At 46.1% G+C, this 24,720-nt stretch overlaps 1 protein-coding gene across 1 annotated transcript in view; it reads left to right on the top strand.

Moving 5' to 3' along the window:
* Positions 1–24,720, top strand: part of LOC122927672 (dual oxidase 1-like) — a 260,004-nt gene that overhangs the window by 225,656 nt on the left and 9,628 nt on the right. Inside the window, exons 30-31 of the mRNA XM_044279744.1 lie at positions 2,587–2,745; positions 3,114–3,269. Coding sequence (XP_044135679.1) covers positions 2,587–2,745; positions 3,114–3,269 — 315 coding nt within the window. The remainder of the gene's footprint in view (positions 1–2,586; positions 2,746–3,113; positions 3,270–24,720) is intronic.

Below are 24,720 nucleotides of genomic sequence, written 5' to 3'. Positions count from 1 at the left end.
CCTCCTCCACTTTCACCTCTGAATTATCACCTTGCAGCACCAGTCAGCCATCAGTCAGTAGCTGGAAGCAGTGTAGCACTGAAATGGAGAAGCGGCAGCAGGCCGTGCTTAAATTAATATGTTTAGGTGACAAACAGCACACCACCGCAGAGCTGTGGCAGGGTATAAGGGACTGGACTGAGCTGTGGCTCTCGCCACTCAACCTAGAACCAGGCATGGTTGTGTTTGATAATAGCCGCAACTTGGTGGCGGCTTTGGAGCTCGGCAAGCTCACACCCTCGCGTTATACACATTTTGGCTAACACTGATTACTAGTTGTTCACCCTTCTCAACCACCGCTACAAAAAAAAACTTCTCATCTCTCATTCCTCTGGTGGAGAGGACTAGCAAAATGGTGCACTGCCAGAAGGTCCTTGTGGAAAAATTGATCCAAAAATTTCCAGCTGACAACGCTGGCAGCAGAGTACGTAGTTCCTTGGGCAACCGAGGAGGGGAGACGAGGGGAACACACAGCAGTTCCAACAGAGGCAAGGTAACACTCTCCAAGGCCTGGGACAGTTTCATGACACCCCGCCAGCAACCTAGTGTCACAAGGAGAGAAATGTTTTGGAAGATGTGAAGGAGTACATAGCAGACAGTGTCAGCGTCCTCAATGATCCCTCTGTGCGTTACAACTATTAGGTGTCCAAGCTGGACATGTGGCACGAACTGACGCTCGACGCCATGGAGTCGATGGCCTGCCCTGCCGCCAGCGTTTTGTCAGAGCAGGTATTTAGTGCTGCTGGGGGCATAATACCTGATAAGCGCATCCGACTGTCAACTGAAAATGCAGACAGGTTGACTCTTATCAAAACGAACAAGGCCTGGATTGCCCCTGACTTCTCTACTCCACCAGAGGAAAGTGCCTGAATATAAAAGCACTTTAAATGTGGCTTTTATGGTGTATTGAATACACTGTATTCCCATGCACCCCTTCCACCACAAAAACGGGTATATGGTTCAAACTTTATTTTCTCGTACTCCTCCTCCTTCTCCATCATAGCAATATGCTTATAAGGCTGCCCTCGCTCCTAATGTTTTAGAGGGTCAGCTCAGCAGCAGGCCCTCAAACATAATTCTTTCAATGGTCACCTCAGCAGCAAGCCCTCAACCATAATTTTTTCCATGGTCAGATCAGCAGCAGGCCTTCGCCCCTAATGTTTTAGAGAGTCAGCTCACCAGCAGACCCTCAACCATAATTTTTTCCATGGTCAGCTCAGCAGCAGGCCCTCACCCCTAATGTTTTAGATGGTCAGCTCAGCAGCAGACCCTTACCCCTAATGTTTTAGAGGGTCACCAGAAGGCCCTTGCTCCTAATGTTTTTGAGGGTTTCCAGCAGGCCATCAATCATCATTTTTCAAGGGTGTGTATGATGCCCTCCTTTATGTGTAATAAAGGGTGTATTGGAGTGCCGGGTCCTTGTAATTTTTGGCAACCTTTTCACTTAGTGCATAGGCTTTATGAGTGTAGAAGTCCCACTACCTGAACAATTGTGCCACAATGTGAATAAGGCCCTCCTTTATGTGATATACAGCTTGTATCGGAGTGCCTTTTCCTTGTAATTTTTGGCAGCACTTGCACTTTATAGTAAATATACAGGAAAGAATGTTTCCTAACAATTTTTCCTCTAAAATCGATTTTATCTTCGGTTTGGTGCGTATTATTGTCAGTCTGTAAAAGTGGCGTACTACTCGGACAACATTGTTCCCAGTAGTGACCTGGGGTTCCAAGATGTATCCAGACATCCTCCCCATGCTGTTCCAGAACTATTTCAGTGGTGTTTCCATCAATTTCTGACCTTTTCATGTGAACCAGACACCCTCTCCTCTTCAGAGCAGGGGGTGCCTCGTTTAATGCCCTGGTTCTCCCATTGACTTCTATTGTGCTCGGGTGCTTGATAGAGCACCCGAGCATCCTGAGGTGTTCTACTCAAGCACCTGAGCACTTTGGTGCTCGATCAACACTAAATATAACAATACACCTAGTGGCCTGTATTTGTATATTCCTGAGATAGGCACCAAAGCCTGCTTGAGGCTTTGGTGTATTTCAGCGAAGTAACAGGTTCCCCGATTTCAACCGGGGAGCACTGTTACCGGAGCATTTAGTGCGCAACTTCCTCTTTCGGACTGTGCAGATGCTGTGGTCACATTTGACCATGGCCTCTGAATGGGAAAATGTATGTGCTGATCGCATGAATGTGCCACGGATCTCTGCATATTTAAAATAAGTGCTTCTTTAATATTTTCATAGCGTAGTGGTAATATTAGGAAATGGGAATAATGAGAAACCCAGCTTCAGGTTATTAAAGTCTAGGTATATTATTTGAGACAGATTGTTTTAGTATCACAGTCAAGCATAACTGTACAGTACTTTTATGTTTTAGTTACAGTAGTTTTTTTTAGTCTTCTAAACATCAAAAGTAATTAAAGAAACACAGATTTATCTAAAGAACACTCATTACATTGACTTATTCATTTTACATAGTTTATTTTTTAACATGCAATCATAACCACTTTGTTTGTTAATGGACCTCTTACTTCACATTAGATATATTTAGATGGACCCTTTGGTGAAGGGCACCAAGAATGGAACAAATATGAGGTTTCAGTACTAGTTGGAGGGGGTATTGGAGTCACACCCTTTGCCGCCATTCTTAAAGATTTGGTGTTCAAATCATCCATGAATGCAAAGATAATGTGTAAAAAGGTAAGATTTGTGTTAATATTTCATATCATATTGATGGAAGAATAAAGGAAAATGTAGAAGTTAGCATAAAATACAGATTAGAAATTAAGAGAGAAGGTGCATGCACAATAGTGCAGAGGACACATGGGGAACAGTCGGTACTTATATACCTGTATACCTCAATAGATGTTTTACATTTTAATTAAATGGTTGTATTAACCTTATATAATGCAGAAGTTCCTGCCAGGAATCGCCCCTGTACTAGATATGTTTACCTTTAGACAGGGTATATATTTTTAGTATATACTGTATATACCATTGATAATGCAGTCAATAAATATACTGAAGTTTCTCTATTGCATAAAATTAACTTTTCCCTAATTTGACAGATATATTTTATCTGGGTTACACGTACACAACGGCAGTTTGAGTGGCTTGCAGAAATCATTAGAGAAGTTGAGGAAAATGATGAACATAACTTGGTGTCTGTTCACATCTACATCACCCAGTTTGCTGAAAAATTTGACCTACGTACAACTATGTTGGTAAGAAAAACTTTTTAAACAAATTAAAAAAAATAGAATTTATGTGGGAAAGGTGTCACCCCTTTGAAAACATTCCCTTTTTTGTGTATGGTGTATGTTTCTGTTTATTTACTTCATCCAATGCTTTTTCCCCCCCCACCTGAAATGCACTGTACATGGCGCCTGGTCAGAAGCTGAGCAGGCACCATATCCAGCTGGTGCCTACTGTTTTATGTCTCATTAAGAAGACTTTATTTTGTAGCTGTATTTTTTGTGGACTGCACAAGGATCCATTTATTTCTCTTGGTCTGCACAAAAAAAATATATTATATTTTGTACTCATTTCTAGTAATGGGAGTGAGAAAATATGGTCATGTGCAAAATGCCTTACACAGCAGACACCTGCCTGCAGTGTCCATTACTGGAGGAAACTTTGATCAATGATATTTTATACCCTCAGATGCTGCGGTTAAGTTAAACCATAGACTTAATAGGAACTTAGCAATTTTGCCTAGTATATTATTGCAATCTATGGTATAAGCGATCCAATGATTGTATGTTTAAGTCCATTGGACTTGTTATTGCTGATTCAAAAATAATAGAAAGATTACCATATTTTTTGCACTATAAGACATACCTAGGTTTTAGAGGAGGACAATTAAAAAAATATATATTTTTCATTACACCTCAAATGTATGTATACTAATGCCAGAAGCCTGACTAATAAAACTGGGGAACTGGAATTAGTGATGTGTGAGGAGGACTGTGACATAGTGGGAATAACTGAGACTTGGCTGGATGATATTTATGACTGGGTAGTTAATGTACAAGGTTACAGTTTGTTTAGAAAGGATTGTCAAAACCGGAGAGGGGGGTATGCCTTTATGTAAAGTCCTGTCTAAAGCCCACACTCCGGAAAGATATAAGTGAGGGACATGAACATGTGGAGTCAGTGTGGGTAGAGATACATGGAGGCAAAAACAATAATAAATTACTAATAGGAGTTTACTATAAACCACCTAATATGCCACAGAAAATGTACTACTAAACGAAATAGACAAGGCGGCTTCAACAATCCAGATATAGACTGGGAAACTGAAACTTGTATATCTCATAAAGGAAACAGGTTCTTTGGCAATAACCAAAGACAATTACCTCTCCCAACTAGTTCAGGATCCGACTAGAGGGACGGCCATAATGGATTTAGTATTAACAAATAGGCCCTACAGAACAACAGACGTGCAGGTTGGGGGACACCTGGGAAATAGTGACCATAAAGTAATAACCTTCCAATTATCATTCAAAAGAGCGTTTCTACAGGGAGGAACAAAAATACCAAACTTCAAAAAAGCTAAATTTAGCCAACTAAGAGAGCCTATAGGCCTAACTAACTGGGACAAAGTCCTCAAAAATAAAAATACAGCCGCAAAATAGTATCTTTAAAAGTATCCTAAAATCTCATTGTGAGAGAAACATACTGTATGGGAATAAAAGGTTAAGGAACAAAAAGAAACCAATGTGGATAAATAGAACTGTAAAGAAAGCAATAAATGACAAAAATAAAACATATAAATCACTAAAACAGGAGGGTAGCACGGAAGCACTGAATAACTAACTATAAGGAAAAAAATAGAACATATAAAAAACAAAGAAAAGCGGCCAAACTAGAGACCGAGAGATTAATTGCCAAAGAGAGTGAAACTAACCCTAAAATGTTCTTCAATTATATAAATGTTAAAAAGTATAAATCTGAAGGGATTGGCCCTTTAAAGAGTAATGAGGGGGGAGTCGCAGAGAGCGATGAGGAGAAAGCAAAGCTGTTAAATATTTTTTTCTCCAATGTATTCGCTGAGGAAAATTCAGCAGATGAAACGCTGAATGTAAAAATAAATTCCCCATTAAAAGTGTCCTGTCTTACCAAGAAAGAAGTACAACAGCCTTGTCTTAAAATAAACAAATCGCCAGGACCGGATGGCATACACCCCCGTATCCTAAAGGAATTAAGTAATGTCATAGCCAGACCCTTATTTCAGATATTTGAAGACTCTATACTGACAGGGAATGTCCCACAGGACAATGTAGTGCCAATATTCAAAAAGGGTCCAAAAACAGAGCCTGGAAACTATAGGCCGGGAAGTTTAACATCTGTTGTGGGTAAACTGTTTGAAGGTTTTCTATCTTAGAGCACCTCAACGGAAATAAGCAAATAACGTCATATTAGTATGGCTTCATGAAGAATCGGTCATGCCAAACAAATTTTATCAGTTTCTATGAGGAGGTAAGTTCTAGACTTGACAGCGGCGAATCAATGGATGTCGTATATCTGGAATGTCTATGCGAGGATGGGGTTAAAGAGAGACATGCAAAGCCAAAATGCAATATTAGATATCACCTTTATTTATTAGAAACACAAAAATATTAAATATCACCAAATTAAAAATGAATTCATATACAGAATGAATGGTACAGATGGGATCCTTGGTATAATAATGTATAGATACAATATTAGTAGTGCTGTACATAACGAAAAGTCAATAACAGAATATATGAACAAATTAAAAAAAGGATGAAACACATGTTGGGAGCGATGGGTCGTTTATGGTGTATGCATAGATATTTTAATTTTATTGTAGCACTGTTGTTTATTGGTACACTGTACCTTTACACTTTTCCAGTTTGGTAGTCTATTTTCTATAGTTACATTGGGATATGATATGAAGATTTTTTTTATCTCGGTGTAATGACTGTATGCACTCTAGCATCTTTTTTTGTATCTGTTCATCTATTTGGTTATTGACAGATGGGAACCCAGATGTAGGAACTGTATAAAAATACTGTCAGGTGCTCGCCTTGCATTTCTGTGCAAAGTCAGTCTGGGAGGATTGCTTTGCCGACCAGACAAGCCTCAGCTGCAGCACCTGTCAGTATGACTGGAAACCAAGCCAATCAGGGTTCATTCTCTGTGTCTAATCACAGAGCTAGGCGGTGTATTTAAATCATTTGGTCCCAATCATCATTGCCTGGTATTTTGTTCCTCTAGGGGTGGGCAACCTGCGACACTCTAGCTGTTGTAAAACTACAACCTCCAGCATGCATACTTGCTCTGCCCTTCTCAGAACTCTAATAGAAAAAAATGAAGCAAGCTGAGAATTACAACAGCTGGAGTGCCATAGGTTGACCACTAGGGATGAGCGAACCCGAACTGTATTTTAGTAAAAGTTCGGGTTCGGTGTTCGTCGCTTTCTTGGCGCTTTTTGAAAGGCTGCAAAGCAGCCAATCAACAAGCGTCATACTACTTGCCCCAAGAGGCCGTCACAGCCGTGCCTACTATTGGCATGGCTGTGATTGGCCAGTGCAGCATGTGACCCAGCCTCTATTTAAGCTGGAGTCACATAGCGCCGCACGTCACTCTGCTCTGATCAGTGTAGGTAGAGGTTGCAGCTGCGACGTTAGGGCGAGATTAGGTAGTGATTAACTCCTCCAAAAGACTTCATTCAGTGATCGATCTGCAGCTGTGGATGATTGAGCTGATGATATTGAATTGCTCACTGTTTTTAGGCTGCCCAGAGCGTTTTTCATTCACTTTTTTCTGGGGTGATCGGCGGCCATTTTGTGTCTTGTGGTGCGCCAGCACAAGCTGCCACCAAGTACATTTAACCATCAATAGTGTGGTTATTTTTTGGCTATATCCTACATCAGGGTCAAGCTGCCACACCAAGTGCATTGAACCATCAATAGTGTGGTAGTATTAGTGGTTTCTGCTGTATCAGACCTACTTTAAATCTATCCCTAAAAGGGTATATAAGATTCACGGTGCAGATAGGGTTATTCTCAATAACTTCACACACACGCTATTGTGCAATTCCAAGTCTAATTCTGTCCGTAAACGTATACCTGTCATCCAGCACCTAAATACAAGGCCTCAAATTTATATTCAGCTAAATCTGTCGTTACTGCTGTGCCTTTATTAGTGTAATACGGTACCTAAATAGATAGCCAGATAGTGAAAAGTGTCTGTAAAAAATGTCCTGAATTTGAATTCAATACATTAGGCCAAATAATATTTTTCTTATTGTAGTGAACGGTAACAATGAGGAAAACATCTAGTAAGGGACGCGGACATGGTCGTGGTGGTGTTAGTGGACCCTCTGGTGCTGGGAGAGGACGTGGCCGTTCTGCCACAGCCACACGTCCTAGTGTACCAACTACCTCAGATCCCAGTAGCCGCCATAATTTACTGCAATATTTGGTGGGGCCCAATGCCGTTCTAAGGATGTTAAGGCCTGAGCAGGTACAGGCATTAGTCAATTGGGTGGCCGACAGTGGATCCAGCATGTTTAGATTATCTCCCACCCAGTCTTCTGCAGAAAGCGCACAGATGGCGCCTGAAAACCAAGCCCATCAGTCTGTCACATCACCCCCATGCATACCAGGGAAACTGTCTGAGCCTAAAGTTATGCAGCAATCTCTTATGCTGTTTGAAGACTCCGCTGGCAGGGTTTCCCAAGGGCATCCACCTAGCCCTTTCCCAGCGGTGGAAGACATAGAATGCACTGACGCACAACCACTTATGTTTCCTAATGATGAGGACATGGGAATACCACCTCAGCACGTCTCTGATGATGACGAAACACAGGTGCCAACTGCTGCGTCTTTCTGCAGTGTGCAGACTGAACAGGAGGTCAGGGATCAAGACTGGGTGGAAGACGATGCAGGGGACGATTAGGTCCTAGACCCCACATGGAATGAAGGTCGTGCCACTGACTTTCACAGTTCGGAGGAAGAGGCAGTGGTGAGACCGAGCCAACAGCGTAGCAAAAGAGGGAGAAGTGGGCAAAAGCAGAACACCCGCCACCAAGAGACTCCGCCTGCTACTGACTGCCGCCATCTGGGACCGAGCACCCCAAAGGCAGCTTCAAGGAGTTCCCTGGCATGGCACTTCTTCAAACAATGTGCTGATGACAAGACCCGAGTGGTTTGCACGCTGTGCCATCAGAGCCTGAAGCGACGCATTAACGTTCTGAACCTTAGTACAACCTGCATGACCAGGCACCTGCATGAAAAGCATGAACTGCAGTGGAGTAAACACCTTAAAAACAAGGAAGTCACTCGGGCTCCCCCTGCTACCTCTTCTGCTGCTGCCCCCTCGGCCTCTTCTGCTGCTGCCGCCTCGGCCTCTTCCTCCGCCTCTGGCGGAACGTTGGCACCTGCCGCCCAGCAAACAGAGGATGTACCACCAACACCACCACCTCCGTCACCAAGCATCTCAACCATGTCACACGGCAGTGTTCAGCTCTCCATCTCACAAACATTTGAGAGAAAGCGTAAATTCCCACCTAGCCACCCTCGATCCCTGGCCCTGAATGCCAGCATTTCTAAACTACTGGCCTATGAAATGCTGTCATTTAGACTGGTGGACACAGACAGCTTCAAACAACTCATGTCGCTTGCTGTCCCACAGTATGTTTTTCCCAGCCGGCACTACTTCTCCAAGAGAGCCGCGCCTTCCCTGCACAACCAGGTATCCGATAAAATTAAGTGTGCACTGCGCAACGCCATCTGTGGCAAGGTCCACCTAACCACAGATACGTGGACCAGTAAACACGGCCAGGGACGCTATATCTCCCTAACTGCACACTGGGTAAATGTAGTGGCGGCTGGGCCCCAGGCAGAGAGCTGTTTAGCGCACGTCCTTCCACCGCCAAGGATCGCAGGGCAACATTCTTTGCCTCCTGTTGCCTCCTCCTACTCGGCTTCCTCCTCCTCTTCTTCCACCTGCTCATCCAGTCAGCCACACACCTTCACCACCAACTTCAGCACAGCCCGGGGTAAACGTCAGCAGGCCATTCTGAAACTCATATGTTTGGGGGACAGGCCCCACACCGCACAGGAGTTGTGGCGGGGTATAGAACAACAGACCGACGAGTGGTTGCTGCCAGTGAGCCTCAAGCCCGGCCTGGTGGTATGCGATAATGGGCGAAATCTCGTTGCAGCTCTGGGACTAGCCGGTTTGACGCACATCCCTTGCCTGGCGCATGTGCTGAATTTGGTGGTGCAGAAGTTCATTTACAACTACCCCGACATGTCAGAGCTGCTGCATAAAGTGCGGGCCGTCTGTTCGCGCTTCCGGCATTCACATCCTGCCGCTGCTCGCCTGTCTGTGCTACAGCGTAACTTCAGCCTTCCCGCTCACCGCCTCATATGCGACGTCCCCACCAGGTGGAACTCCACCTTGCACATGCTGGACAGACTGTGCGAGCAGCAGCAGGCCATAGTGGAGTTTCAGCTGCAGCACGCACGGGTCAGTCGCACTGCGGAACAGCACCACTTCACCACCAATGACTGGGCCTCCATGCGAGACCTGTGTGCCCTGTTGCGCTGTTTCAAGTACTCCACCAACATGGCCAGTGGCGATGACGCCGTTATCAGCATTACAATACCACTTCTATGTCTCCTTGAGAAAACACTTAGGGCGATGATGGAAGAGAAGGTGGCCCAGGAGGAGGAGGAAGAGGGGTCATTTTTAGCACTTTCCGGCCAGTCTCTTCGAAGTGACTCAGAGGGAGGTTTTTTGCAACAGCAGAGGCCAGGTACAAATGTGGCCAGCCAGGGCCCACTACTGGAGGACGAGGAGGACGAGGATGAGGAGTCAGTGGAGGAGAATAAGGATGAAGCATGGTCACAGCGAGGTGGCATCCAACGCAGCTCGGGCCCATCACTGGTGCGTGGCTGGGGGGAAACGCAGGACGATAACGATACGCCTCGCACAGAGGACAGCTTGTCCTTACCTCTGGGCAGCCTGGCACACATGAGCGACTACATGCTGCAGTGCCTGCGCAACGACAGCAGAGTTGCCCACATTTTAACGTGTGCGGACTACTGGGTTGCCACCCTGCTGGATCCACGGTATAAAGACAATGTGCCCACCTTACTTCCTGCACTGGAGCGTGATAGGAAGATGCGCGAGTACAAGCCTGGTACAAATGTGGCCAGCCAGGGTCCACTACTGGAGGACGAGGAGGATTAGGATGAGGAGGAGGTGGAGGAGGTGGAGGAGGATGAGGATGAAGCATGTTCACAGCGGGGTGGCACCCAACGCAGCTCGGGCCCATCACTGGTGCGTGGCTGGGGGGAAACGCAGGACGATAACGATACGCCTCGCACAGAGGACAGCTTGTCCTTACCTCTGGGCAGCCTGGCACACATGAGCGACTACATGCTGCAGTGCCTGCGCAATGACAGCAGAGTTGCCCACATTTTAACGTGTGTGGACTACTGGGTTGCCACCCTGCTGGATCCCCGGTACAAAGACAATGTGCCCACCTTACTTCCTTACTTACTTACTGGAGTGTGATAGGAAGATGCGCGAGTACAAGCGCACGTTGGTAGACGCGCTACTGAGAGCATTCCCAAATGTCACAGGGGAACAAGTGGAAGCCCAAGGCCAAGGCAGAGGAAGAGCAAGAGGTCGCCAAGGCAGCTGTGTCACGGCCAGCTCCTCTGATGGCACGGTTAGCATGGCAGAGATGTGGAAAAGTTTTGTCAACACGCCACAGCAAACTGCATCACCACCTGATACGCAATGTGTTAGCAGGCGGCAACATTTCACTAACATGGTGGAACAGTACATGTGCACACCCCTCCACGTACTGACTGATGGTTCGGCCCCATTCAACTTCTGGGTCTCTAAATTGTCCACGTGGCCAGAGCTAGCCTTTTATGCCTTGGAGGTGCTGGCCTGCCCGGCGGCCAGCGTTTTGTCTGAACATGTATTCAGCACGGCAGGGGGCGTCATTACAGACAAACACAGCCGCCTGTCTACAGCCAATGTGGACAAGCTGACGTTCATAAAAATGAACCAGGCATGGATCCCACAGGACCTGTCCATCCCTTGTGCAGATTAGACATTAACTACCTCCCCTTAATCATATATTATTGTACTCCAGGGCACTTCCTCATTCAATACTATTTTTATTTTCATTTTACCATTATATTGCGGGGCAACCCAAAGTTGAATGAACCTCTCCTCTGTCTGGGTGCCGGGGCCTAAATATCTGACAATGGATTGTTCCAGTGTTGGGTGACGTGAAGCCTGATTCTCTGCTATGACATGAAGACTGATTCTCTGCTGACATGAAGCCAGATTCTCTGTTACGGGACCTCTCTCCTCTGCCTGGGTGCCTGGGCCTAAATATATGACAATGGACTGTTACAGTGGTGGGTGACGTGAAGCCTGATTCTCTGCTATGACATGCAGACTGATTCTCTGCTGACATGAAGCCAGATTCTCTGTTTTGGGACCTCTCTCCTCTGCCTGGGTGCCTGGGCCTAAATATATGACAATGGACTGTTCCAGTGTTGGGTGACGTAAAGCATGATTCTCTGCTATGACATGCAGACTGATTCTCTGCTGACATGAAGCCAGATTCTCTGTTACGGGACCTCTCTCCTCTGCCTGGGTGCCGGGGCCTAAATATATGACAATGGACTGTTCCAGTGCTGGGTGATGTGTAGCCTGATTCTCTGCTATGACATGCAGACTGATTCTCTGCGGACATGAAGCCAGATTCTCTGTTACGGGACCTCTCTCCTCTGCCTGGGTGCCTCGGCCTAAATATATGACAATGGACTGTTCCAGTGCTGGGTGACGTGTAGCCTGATTCTCTCCTATGACATGCACACTGATTCTCTGCTGACATGTAGGCAGATTCTCTGTAATGGGACCTCTCTCCTCTGCCTGGGTGCCGGGGCCTAAATATATGACAATGGACTGTTACAGTGGTTGGTGACGTGAAGCCTGATTCTCTGCTATGACATGCAGACTGATTCTCTGCTGACATGAAGCCAGATTCTCTGTTACAGGACCTCTCTCCTCTGCCTGGGTGTCTGGGCCTAAATATCTGACAATGGACTGTTCCAGTGTTGGGTGACGTGAAGCATGATTCTCTGCTATGACATGAAGACTGATTGATTCTCTGCTGACATGAAGCCAGATTCTCTGTTAAGGGACCTCTCTCCTCTGCCTGGGTGCCTGGGCCTAAATATCTGACAATAGACTGTTACAGTGGTGGGTGATGTGAAGCCAGATTCTCTGCTATGGGACCTCTCTCCAATTGATATTGGTTAATTTTTATTTATTTTATTTTTATTTTTATTCATTTCCCTATCCACATTTGTTTGCAGGGGATTTACCTACATGTTGCTGCCTTTTGCAGCCCCCTAGCTGTTTTACAGCCTTTTTAGTGCCGAAAAGGTCGGGTCCCCATTGACTTCAATGGGGTTCGGGTTCGGGACGAAGTTCGGATCGGGTTCGGATCCTGAACCCGAACATTTCCGGGAAGTTCGGCCGAACTTCTCGAACCCGAACATCCAGGTGTTCGCTCAACTCTATTGACCACCTCTGGAACTTACCTTGTTGCTGATTTTGTTCTTATTGTCTCTCCTGGCATAGATTCTGGTTTGCACCTAAATTTCCTTTTGTTTGCTGCAATCATCAAGTTTATCTCTCTTGATATTCTAATACTTACCTGGTAGTTCTGCTACTAGTGTGCCTGCACCAGTAATTGGAGTTGAGCGAACACCTGGATGTTCGGGTTCAAGAAGTTCGGCCGAACTTCCCGGAAATGTTCGGGTTTGGGATCCGAACCCGACCCGAACTTCGTCCCGAACCCGAACCCCATGGAAGTCAATGGTGACCCGAACTTTTCGGCACTAAAAAGGCAGTAAAACAGCCCAGGAAAATGTAGTTAAATCCCCTGCAAACAAATGTGGATAGCGAAATGAATGAAAATAAAAATAAAATAAATAGAAATTAACCAATATAAATTGGAGAGAGGTCCCATAGCAGAGAATCAGGCTTCATGTCACCCACCACTGGAACAGGCCACTGTCAGATATTTAGACCCCGGCACCCAGACAGAGGAGAGAGGTCCCATTGCAGAGAATCAGCCTTCATGTTATAGCAGAGAATCAGCCTTCATGTTATAGCAGAGAATCAGGCTTCATGTCATAGCAGAGAATCAGGCTTCATGTCATAGCAGAGAATCAGGCTTCACGTCACCCACCACTGGAACAGGCCATTGTCAGATATTTTGGCCCTGGCACCCAGACAGAGGAGAGAGGTCCCATAGCAGAGAATCAGGCTTCATGTCATAGCAGACAATCAGGCTTCATGTCATAGCAGACAATCAGGCTTCATGTCATAGCAGACAATCAGGCTTCACGTCACCCACCACTGGAACAGGCCATTGTCAGATATTTTGGCCCTGGCACCCAGACAGAGGAGAGAGGTCCCATAGCAGAGAATCAGGCTTCATGTCATAGCAGAGAATCAGGCTTCATGTCACCCAACACTGGAACAGGCCACTGTCAGATATTTTTAGGCACCCAGACAGAGAAGAGAGGTCACATAGCAGAGAATCAGGCTTTATGTCATAGCAGAGAATCAGGCTTTATGTCACCCACCACTGGAACAGGCCATTGTCAGATATTTTTAGGCCACGGCACCCAGACAGAGGAGAGAGGTCCCATAGCATAGAATCAGGCTTCATGTCATAGCAGAGAATCATGCTTCATGTCATAGCAGAGAATCAGGCTTCATGCCATAGCAGAGAATCATGCTTCAAGTCACCCACCACTGGAACAGGCCATTGTCAGATATTTTTAGGCCCCAGCACCCAGACAGAGGAGAGAGGTCCCATAGCATAGAATCAGGCTTCATGTCATAGCAGAGAATCATGCTTCATGTCATAGCAGAGAATCAGGCTTCATGCCATAGCAGAGAATCATGCTTCAAGTCACCCACCACTGGAACAGGCCATTGTCAGATATTTTTAGGCCCCAGCACCCAGACAGAGGAGAGAGGTCCTATAGCAGAGAATCAGGCTTCATGTCATAGCAGAGAATCAGGCTTCATGTCATAGCAGAGAATCGGGCTTCACGTCACCCACCACTGGAACAGGCCATTGTCAGATATTTTGTCCCTGGCACCCCGACAGAGGAAAGAGGTCCCATAGCAGAGAATCAGGCTTCATGCCATAGCAGAGAATCAGGCTTCATGTCACCCAACACTGGAACAGGCCACTGTCAGATATTTTTAGGCCCCGGCACCTAGACAGAGGAGAGAGGTCACATAGCAGAGAACCAGGCTTCATGTCATAGCAGAGAATCATGCTTCATGTCACCCAACACTGGAACAGGCCACTGTCAGATATTTTTAGTCCCTGGCACCCAGACAGAGAAGAGAGGTCCCATATCAGAGAATCAGGCTTCATGCCATAGCAGAGAATCATGCTTCATGTCACCCAACACTGGAACAGGCCACTGTCAGATATTTTTTGTCCCCGGCACCCAGACAGAGAAGAGGTTCATTCAACTTTGGGTTGCCCCGCAATATAATGGTAAAATGAAAATAAAAATTGGATTGAATGAGGAAGTGCCCTGGAGTACAATAATATATGGTTAAGGGGAGGTAGTTATAAATGTCTAATCTGCACAAGGGATGGACAGGTCCTGTGGGATCCATGCCTGGTTCATTTTTATGAACGTCAGCTTGTCCACATTGGCTGTAGACAGGCGGCTGCGTTTGTCTGTAATGACTCCCCCTGCCGTGCTGAATACACGTTCAGACAAACCGCTGGCCAGCACCTCCAAGGCATAAAAGGCTAGCTCTGGCCACGTGGACAATTTGGAGACCCAGAAGTTGAATGGGGCCGAACCATCAGTCAGTACATGGAGGGGTGTGCACACGTACTGTTCCACCATGTAAGTGAAATGTTGCCTCCTGCTAACACGTTCCGTATCAGGTGGTGGTGCAGTTAGCTGTGGCGTGTTGACAAAACTTTTCCACATCTCTGCCATGCTAACCCTGCCCTCAAAGGAGCTGGCCGTGACACAGCTGCGTTGGCGACCTCTTGCTCCTCCTCTGCCTTCGCCTTGGGCTTCCACTTGTTCCCCTGTGACATTTGGGAATGCTCTCAGTAGCGCGTCTACCAATGTGCGCTTGTACTCGCGCATCTTCCTATCACACTCCAGTAAGTAAGTAAGGAAGTAAGGTGGGCACATTGTCTTTGTACCGGGGATCCAGCAGGGTGGCAACCCAGTAGTCCACACACGTTAAAATGTGGGCAACTCTGCTGTCATTGCGCAGGCACTGCAGCATGTAGTCGCTCATGTGTGCCAGGCTGCCCAGAGGTAAGGACAAGCTGTCCTCTGTGCGAGGCGTATCGTTATCGTCCTGCGTTTCCCCCCAGCCACGCACCAGTGATGGGCCCGAGCTGCGTTGGGTGCCACCCCGCTGTGAACATGCTTCATCCTCATCCTCCTCCACCTCCTCCACCTCCTCCTCATCCTAATCCTCCTCGTCCTCCAGTAGTGGACCCTGGCTGGCCACATTTGTACCTGGCCTCTGCTGTTGCAAAAAACCTCCCTCTGAGTCACTTCGAAGAGACTGGCCTGAAAGTGCTAAAAATGACCCCTCTTCCTCCTTCTCCTCCTCCTGGGCCACCTCCTCTTCCATCATCGCCCTAAGTGTTTTCTCAAGGAGACATAGAAGTGGTATTGTAACGCTGATAACGGCGTCATTGCCACTGGCCAAGTTGGTGGAGTACTCGAAACAGGGCACACAGGCCCAGTCATTGGTGGTGAAGTGGTGCTGTTCTGCAGTGCGACTGACCCGTGCGTGCTGCAGCTGAAACTCCACTATGGCCTGCTGCTGCTCGCACAGTCTGTCCAGCATGTGCAAGGTGGAGTTCCACCTTGTGGGCACGTCGCATATGAGGCGGTGAGCGGGAAGGCCGAAGTTACGCTGCAGCGCAGACAGGCAAGCAGCGGCAGGATGTGAACGCCGGAAGCGCGATCAGACGGCCTGCACTTTATGCAGCAGCTCTGACATGTCGGGGTAGTTGTAACATAAGGCCGAAAAAAGACATTTGTCCATCCAGTTCGGCCTGTTATCCTGCAAGTTGATCCAGAGGAAGGCAAAAAAAAAAAAACCCTGTGAGGTAGAAGCCAATTTTCTCCACTTTAGGGGAACATAAACTTCCTTCCCGACTCCAATCAGGCAATCAGAATAACTCCATGGATCAACGACCCCTCTCTAGTAGCTATAGCCTGTAATATTATTAAGCTCCAGAAATACGTCCAGGCCCCTCTTGAATTCCTTTATTGTACTCACCATCACCACCTCCTCAGGCAGAGAGTTCCATAGTCTCACTGCTCTTACCGTAAAGAATCCTTTTCTATGTTTGTGTACAAACCTTCTTTCCTCCAGACGCAGAGGATGTCCCCTCGTCACAGTCCTGGGGATAAATTGCTGATGGGATAGATCTCTGTACTGACCCCTGATATATTTATACATATTAATTAGATCTCCCCTCAGTCGTCTTTTTTCTAAAGTGAATAACCCTAATTTTGATAATCTTTCAGGGTACTGTAGTTGCCCCATTCCAGTTATTACTTTAGATGCCCTCCTCTGGACCTTCTCCAGCTCTGCTATGTCTGCCTTGTTTACAGGAGCCCAGAACTGTACACAGTACTCCATGTGTGGTCTGACTAGCGATTTGTAAAGTGGTAGGACTATGTTCTTATCACGGGAATCTATGCCCCTTCTGATGCAACCCATGAACTTGTGCACCACCAAATTCAGCACATGCGCCCGGCAAGGGATGTGCGTCAAACCGGCTAGTCCCAGAGCTGCAACGAGATTTCGCCCATTATCGCACACCACCAGGCAAGGCTTGAGGCTCACCGGCAGCAACCACTCGTCGGTCTGTTGTTCTATACCCCGCAACAACTCCTGTGCGGTGTGGGGCCTATCCCCCAAACATATGAGTTTCAGAATGGCCTGCTGACGTTTACTCCGGGCTGTGCTGAAGTTGGTGGTGAAGGTGTGTGGCTGACTGGATGAGCAGGTGGAAGAAGAGGAGGAGGAAGATGAGTAGGAGGAGGAGGCAACAGGAGGCAAAGAATGTTGCCCTGCAATCCTTGGCGGCGGAAGGACGTGCGCCAAACAGCTCTCCGCCTGGGGCCCAGCCGCCACTACATTTACCCAGTGTGCAGTTAGGGAGATATAGCGTCCCTGGCCGTGCTTACTGGTCCACGTATCTGTGGTTAGGTGGACCTTGCCACAGATGGCGTTGCGCAGTGCAAACTTGATTTTATCGGATACTTGGTTGTGCAGGGAAGGCACGGCTCTCTTGGAGAAGTAGTGGCGGCTGGAAATAACATACTGTGGGACAGCAAGCGACATGAGCTGTTTGAAGCTGTCTGTGTCCACCAGCCTAAATGACAGAATTTCATAGGCTAGTAGTTTATAAATGCTGGCATTTAGGGCCAGGGATCGAGGGTGACTAGGTGGGAATTTACGCTTTCTCTCAAATATTTGTGAGATGGAGAGCTGAACGCTGCCGTGTGACATGGTTGAGATGCTTGGTGACGGAGGTGGTGGTGTTGGTGGTGCATCCCCTGTTTGCTAGGCGGCAGATGCCAACGTTCCGCCAGAGGCGGAGGAAGAGGCCGAGGAGGCAGCAACAGAAGAGGCCGAGGCAGCAGCAGCAGAAGAGGTAGCAGGGGGAGCCTGAGTGAGATCCTTGTTTTTAAGGTGTTTACTCCACTGCAGTTCATGCTTTGCATGCAGGTGCCTGGTCATGCAGGTTGTGCTAAGGTTCAGAACGTTAATGCCTCGCTTCAGGCTCTGATGGCACAGCGTGCAAACCACTCAGGTCTTGTCGTCAGCACATTGTTTGAAGACGTGCCATGCCATGGAACTCTTTGAAGCTGCCTTTGGGGTGCTCGGTCCCAGATGGCGGCGGTCAGTAGCAGGCGGAGTCTCTTGGCGGCAGGTGTTCTGCTTTTGCCCACTGCTCCCTCTTTTGCTACGCTGTTGGCTCGGTCTCACCACTGCCTCTTCCTCCGAACTGTGAAAGTCAGTGGCACGACCTTCATTCCATGTGGGGTCTAGGACCTTATCGTCCCCTGCATCGTCTTTATCCCTGACCTACTGTTCAGTCTGCACACTGCAGAAAGACGCAGCAGTTGGCACCTGTGTTTCGTCATCATCAGAGACGTGCTGAGGTGGTATTCCCATGTCCTCATCATCAGGAAACATAAGTGGTTGTGCGTCAGTGCATTCTATGTCTTCCACCGCTGGGGAAGGGCTAGGTGGATGCCCTTGGGAAACCCTGCCAGCAGAGTCTTCAAACAGCATAAGAAACTGCTGCATAACTTGAGGCTCAGACAGTTTCCCTGACATGCATGGGGGTGATGTGACAGACTGATGGGCTTGGTTTTCAGGCGCCATCTGTGCGCTTTCTGCAGAAGACTGGGTGGGAGATAATATGAACGTGCTGGATCCACTGTTGGCCACCCAATTGACTAATGCCTGTACCTGCTCAGGCCTTACCATCCTTAGAACGGCATTGGGCCCCACCAAATATCGCTGTAAATTCTGGCGGCTACTGGGACCTGAGGTAGTTGGTTCACTAGAACGTGTGGCTGTGGCAGAACGGCCACGTCCTCTTCCAGCACCAGAGGGTCCACTAACACCACCACGACCATGTCCGCGTAGCTTACTTGATGTTTTCCTCATTGTTACTGTTCACCACAATAAGAAAAAAATTATTTGGCCCAATGTATTGAATTCAAATTCAGGACATTTTTTACAGACACCTAACACTATCTGGCTATCTATTTAGGTACCGCATTACACTAATACAGGCACAGCAGTAACGACAGATTTAGCTGAATATAAATTGTAGGCCTAGTATTTAGGCGCTGGATGACAGGTATACGTTTACGGACAGAATTAGACTTGTGAATGCACGGTAGCGTGTGAAGTTATTGAGGATGACCCTATCCGCACCATCAATCTAATATACCCTTTTATGGATAGATTTAAAGTAAGCCTGATACAGCAGAAACCACTAATTTAGGGAATTGCTAAGTTGGGAATTGTATTTCAACCCAGAACAAAAACTGTGCTTTGACGGACACCAAATAACTTGACCAGCCACAGCAATAATTACAGATTTAGCTGACTATAAATTGTAGGCCTAGTATTTAGGCCCTGGATGACAGGTATACGTTTACGGACAGAATTAGACTTGGGAATGCACGGTAGCGTGTGAAGTTATTGAGGATGACCCTACCTGCACCTTCAATCTAATATACCCTTTTATGGATAGATTTAAAGTAAGCCTGATACAGCAGAAACTACTAATTTAGGGAATTGCTAAGTTGGGAATTGCATTTCAACCCAGAACAAAAACTGTGCTTTGACGGACACCAAATAACTTTAACAGCCACAGCAATATAAGTTGTAGGCCTAGTATTTAGGCCCTGGATGACAGGTATACGTTTACGGACAGAATTAGACTTGGGAATGCACGGTAGCGTGTGAAGTTGAGGATGACCCTATCCGCACCTTCAATCTAATATACCCGTTTATGGATAGATTTAAAGTTGGCCTGATACAGCAGAAACCACTGATTTAGGGAATTGCTAAGTTGGGAATTGTATTTCAACCCAGAACAAAAATATATCCTTTGCGAGACAGCAGACAGTATTACAATTGGCTAGCCACAGCTGAAACACCAGATTTAGGGTACTGCTATTTTGGCAATTGTATTTCACCCCTCAAGCCCCTGATGTATGATATAGCAAAAAAAAAAAAAAAAAACACTATTGATGGTTAAATGGACTTGGTGGCAGCTTGTGCTGGCACACCACAAGACACAAAATGGCCGCCGATCACCCCAGAAAAAAGTGACTGAAAAACGCTCTGGGCAACAGTGAGCAATTGAATAGCAGAAGATGAATGATTCACAGCTGTAGATCGATCACTTCATTAAGTGTTTTTGCTGAGTAAATCCCTAACAGCCGCAGCTGCATCCTCTCCCTACACTGATCAGAGCAGAGTGACGTGCGGCGCTACGTGACTCCAGCTTAAATAGAGGCTGGGTCACATGCTGCACTGGCCAATCACAGCCATGCCAATAGTAGGTGGTGTGATGGCCTCTTGGGGCAAGTAGTATGACGCTTGTTGATTGGCTGCTTTGCAGCCTATCAAAAAGCATCAAGAAAGCGACGAACACCGAACCCGAACCCGGACTTTTACGAAAATGTTCGGGTCCGTGTCACGGACACCCCAAAATTCGGTACAAACCCGAACTGTACAGTTCGGGTTCGCTCATCCCTACCAGTTATCTGGATCCGCAGAAATATCCTGGGTCCTTAGCAACCAAGTCCATCCTGCTTCGCGGCGGGCTACATACATTTTCCCTAGCTGAAGCTGTCTCTTCTATAGAGTAACAAGCAAGCCTCAATATTAACCATCTTGAGATGACTGCTGATTTCAATCTTTATTGTATTTCCTTTCTCTGCATGCTGCATTATGAAGCTGGTGCGTTTGTTTACCTAGAATGAGTATTAGAAAACGTTACGATTCTCATTCTTCTATCTTGGACACAATATATTAATTTCATGCACTGACTGTATATTTATAAAACAAACGATTTTTGGAATAATGTTTCTTAGAATTTTTTCTCCACACTGTGGCCTGATCTTACAGTATCTGTAAGTCAAAACAGAAATATAGAGCATACCAGGGGCATACATAGAAATCATTGAGCCCATAGAAGGAATCTGAATTGGGCAGCCATGCCCCATCCGTAGAAAATCCCACTACCTGTCCCTATTCCCTCCCACTAACCACCCCTTACTCCTCCTCCGCCCCATTACCTTTGCCTGCTGCTGCATTTTATATAGTGTGCCATATACCCCCATGAAGTGTGGCTGCTGCTGTGGGTATACACTCACCTAAAGAATTATTAGGAACACCTGTTCTATTTCTCATTAATGCGATTATCTAGTCAACCAATCACATGGCAGTTGCTTCAATGCATGTAGGGTTGTGGTCCTGGTCAAGACAATCTTCTGAACTCCAAACTGAATGTCAGAATGGGAAAGAAAGGTGGGCTACAACAGCAGAAGACCGTGACTGTGGGGGCCATTTTAGTACAGTGAACTCATTGTCATGTTCAAGAAACCAATTTGAAATGATTCGAGCTTTGTGACATGGTGCATTATCCTGCTGGAAGTAGCCATCAGAGGATGGGTACATGGTGGTCATGAAGGGATGGACATGGTCAGAAACAATGCTCAGGTAGCCCGTGGCATTTAAACGATGGCCAATTGGCACTAAGGGGCCTAAAGTGTGCCCAGAAAACATCCCCCACACCATTACACCACCACCACCAGCCTGCACAGTGGTAACAAGGCATGATGGATACATGTTCTCATTCTGTGTACGCCAAATTCGGACTCTACCATTTGAATGTCTCAACAGAAATCGAGACTCATCAGACCAGGCAACATTTTTCCAGTCTTCAACAGTCCAATTTTGGTGAGCTCGTGCAAATTGTAGCCTCTTTTACCTATTTGTAGTGGAGATGAGTGGTACCCGGTGGGGTCTTCTGCTGTTGTAGCCCATCCGCCTCAAGGTTGTGCGTGTTGTGGATTCACAAATGCTTTGCTGCATACCTCGGTTGTAACGGGTGGTTATTTCAGTCAACGTTGCTCTTCTATCAGCTTGAATCAGTCGGCCCATTCTCCTCTGACCTCTAGCATCAACATGGATGGTTTTCCCTTTTCACACCATTCTTTGTAAACCCTAGAAATGGTTGTGCATGAAAATTCCAGTAACTGAGCAGATTATGAAATACTCAGACCGGCCCGTCTGGCACCAACAACCATGCCACGCTCTAAATTGCTTAAATCACCTTTGTTTCCCATTCTGACATTCAGTTTGTAGTTCAGGAGATTGTCTTGACCAGGACCACAACCCTACATGCATTGAAGCAAATGCCATGTGATTGGTTGACTAGATAATCACATTAATGAGAAATAGAACAGGTGTTCCTAATAATTCTTTAGGTAAGTGTATATATATATATACAGTACAGACCAAAAGTTTGGACACACCTTCTCATTCAAAGAGTTTTCTTTATTTTCATGACTATGAAAATTGTAGATTCACATTGAAGGCATCAAAACTATGAATTAACACATGTGGAATGATATACATAACAAAAACGTGTGAAACAACTGAAAATATGTCATATTCTAGGTTCTTCAAAATAGCCACCATTTGCTTTGAATACTGCTTTGCACACTCTTGGCATTCTCTTGATGAGCTTCAAGAGGTAGTCAACTGAAATGGTCTTCCAACAGTCATGAAGGAGTTCCCAGAGATGCTTAGCACTTGTTGGCCCTTTTGCCTTCACTCTGCGGTCCAGCTCACCCCAAACCATCTTGATTGGGTTCAGGTCCGGTGACTGTGGAGGCCAGGTCATCTGGCACAGGACCCCATCACTCTCCTTTATGCTCAAATAGCCCTTACACAGCCTGGAGGTGTGTTTGGGGTCATTGTCCTGTTGAAAAATTAATGATGGTCCAACTAAACGCAAACCGGATGGAATAGCATGCCGCTGCAAGATGCTGTGGTAGCCATGCTGGTTCAGTATGCCTTCAATTTTGAATAAATCCCCAACGGTGTCACCAGCAAAGCACCCCCACACCATAACACCTCCTCCTCTATGCTTCACGGTGGGAACCAGGCATGTAGAGTCCATCCGTTCACCTTTTCTGCGTCGCACAAAGACACTGTGGTTGGAACCAAAGATCTCAAATTTGGACTCATCAGACCAAAGCACAGATTTCCACTGTCTAATGTCCATTCCTTGTGTTCTTTAGCCCACATAAGTCTCTTCTGCTTGTTGCCTGTCCTTAGCAGTGGTTTCCTAGCAGATATTCTACCATGAAGGCCTTATTCACACAGTCTCCTCTTAACACTTGTTCTAGAGATGTGTCTGCTGCTAGAACTCTGGCATTGACCTGGTCTCTAATCTGAGATGCTGTTAACCTGCGATATCTGAGGCTGGTGACTCGGATGAACTTATCCTCCGCAGCAGAGGGGACTCTTGTTCTTCCTTTACTGGGGCGGTCCGCATGTTAGCCAGTTTCTTTGTAGCGCTTGATGGTTTTTGTGACTGCACTTGGGGACACTTTCAAAGTTTTCCCAATTTTTCGGCTGACCTTCATTTCTTAAAGTAGTGATGGCCACTGGTTTTTCTTTACTTAGCTGCTTTTTTCTTGCCATAATACAAATTCTAACAGTCTATTCAGTAGGACTATCAGCTGTGTATCCACCTGACTTCTCCACAACGCAACTGATGGTCCCAACCCCATTTATAAGGCAAGAAATTCCACTTATTAAACCTGACAGGGCACACCTGTGAAGTGAAAACTATTTCAGGTGACTACCTCTTGAAGCTCATTAAGAGAATGCCAAGAGTGTGCAAAGTAGTAATCAAAGCAAAAGGTGGCTACTTTGAAGAACCTAGAATATGACATATTTTCAGTTGTTTCACACTTTTTTGTTATGTATATAATTCCACATGTTTTAATTTATAGTTTTGATGCCTTCAGTGTGAATCTACAATTTTCATAGTCATGAAATAAAGCAAACTCTTTGAATGAGAAGGTGTGTCCAAACTTTTGGTCTGTACTGTACATATGTTGAAAAATTGATGAGCAGCACACAAATCCACAGTGGTGCAATTTATTAGATAAATACAGGAAAGGCCAAGGCAGCACTCAGGTCTTTGTGAAAAAGGTATTTTTATTCACCCATGTGAAAGACAGCAACGTTTCAGCTCACTCCATGGAGCCTTTGTCAAGCCATAGTACATAGTGCAACATCAAGTGTTTATATAGCAAACATGATTAGAAAAGTGATTACATAATTATACATTAATTTGTACAAAAACACTATTAAAAACAATGTAAATCAAGTGAACATAATTATATCTCACTAAAAAGTGATCATATATCATAAAGTGCTATGTGTCAAAAGTTCTGGTCATAAATTCATGTATTTACAGTGCACAGCATCATTAATCAATAATTCAAATCAAGTGTACATGATTGTGCTGATTAAAAACAAGTAATTCATCTAATAGAAAACCTCACATACAGCTTGAGACGGCAGGACACAGTCGGCGTCCGGAATTGCGTAGTGCACAGGCGTGGGAAACTCCTCATCCCACGAGACGACACATAGAACACACAAATGCCAACATCCAAGATGGCGATCCAGCACCAGACAGGAACTGAGCATGCTCGTTCCCAAGTCAAGGTAGAAACAGTCTGACACATACATATCATGTGACAAGGTCACATGACCGCCATTCATAACACTGGACCGATCATACCACACTATATCTTTAGTAAAAACTCAAGAGACGGGAGTCAAACACTGTAGAACAGGCAATGGCATACCGCCACTATCACTCTTGTTCACCAGCTCCGCTTCCTCATATATCAATGATTATGTCTCTAACGGTCCACACGTCATAGGCAGTCACACTTAGTCTTAAATGGAGTGGTGCCTCCGCCGGAGGTCACCCGATCAGAG

The sequence above is a fragment of the Bufo gargarizans genome, chromosome 2, assembly GCF_014858855.1.
Source record: "Bufo gargarizans isolate SCDJY-AF-19 chromosome 2, ASM1485885v1, whole genome shotgun sequence".
In the NCBI taxonomy this organism is placed as follows: Eukaryota; Metazoa; Chordata; class Amphibia; order Anura; family Bufonidae; genus Bufo; species Bufo gargarizans.
Note: the sequence above shows the minus strand (reverse complement) of the source record. Positions and strands in the feature narration are given on the sequence as shown.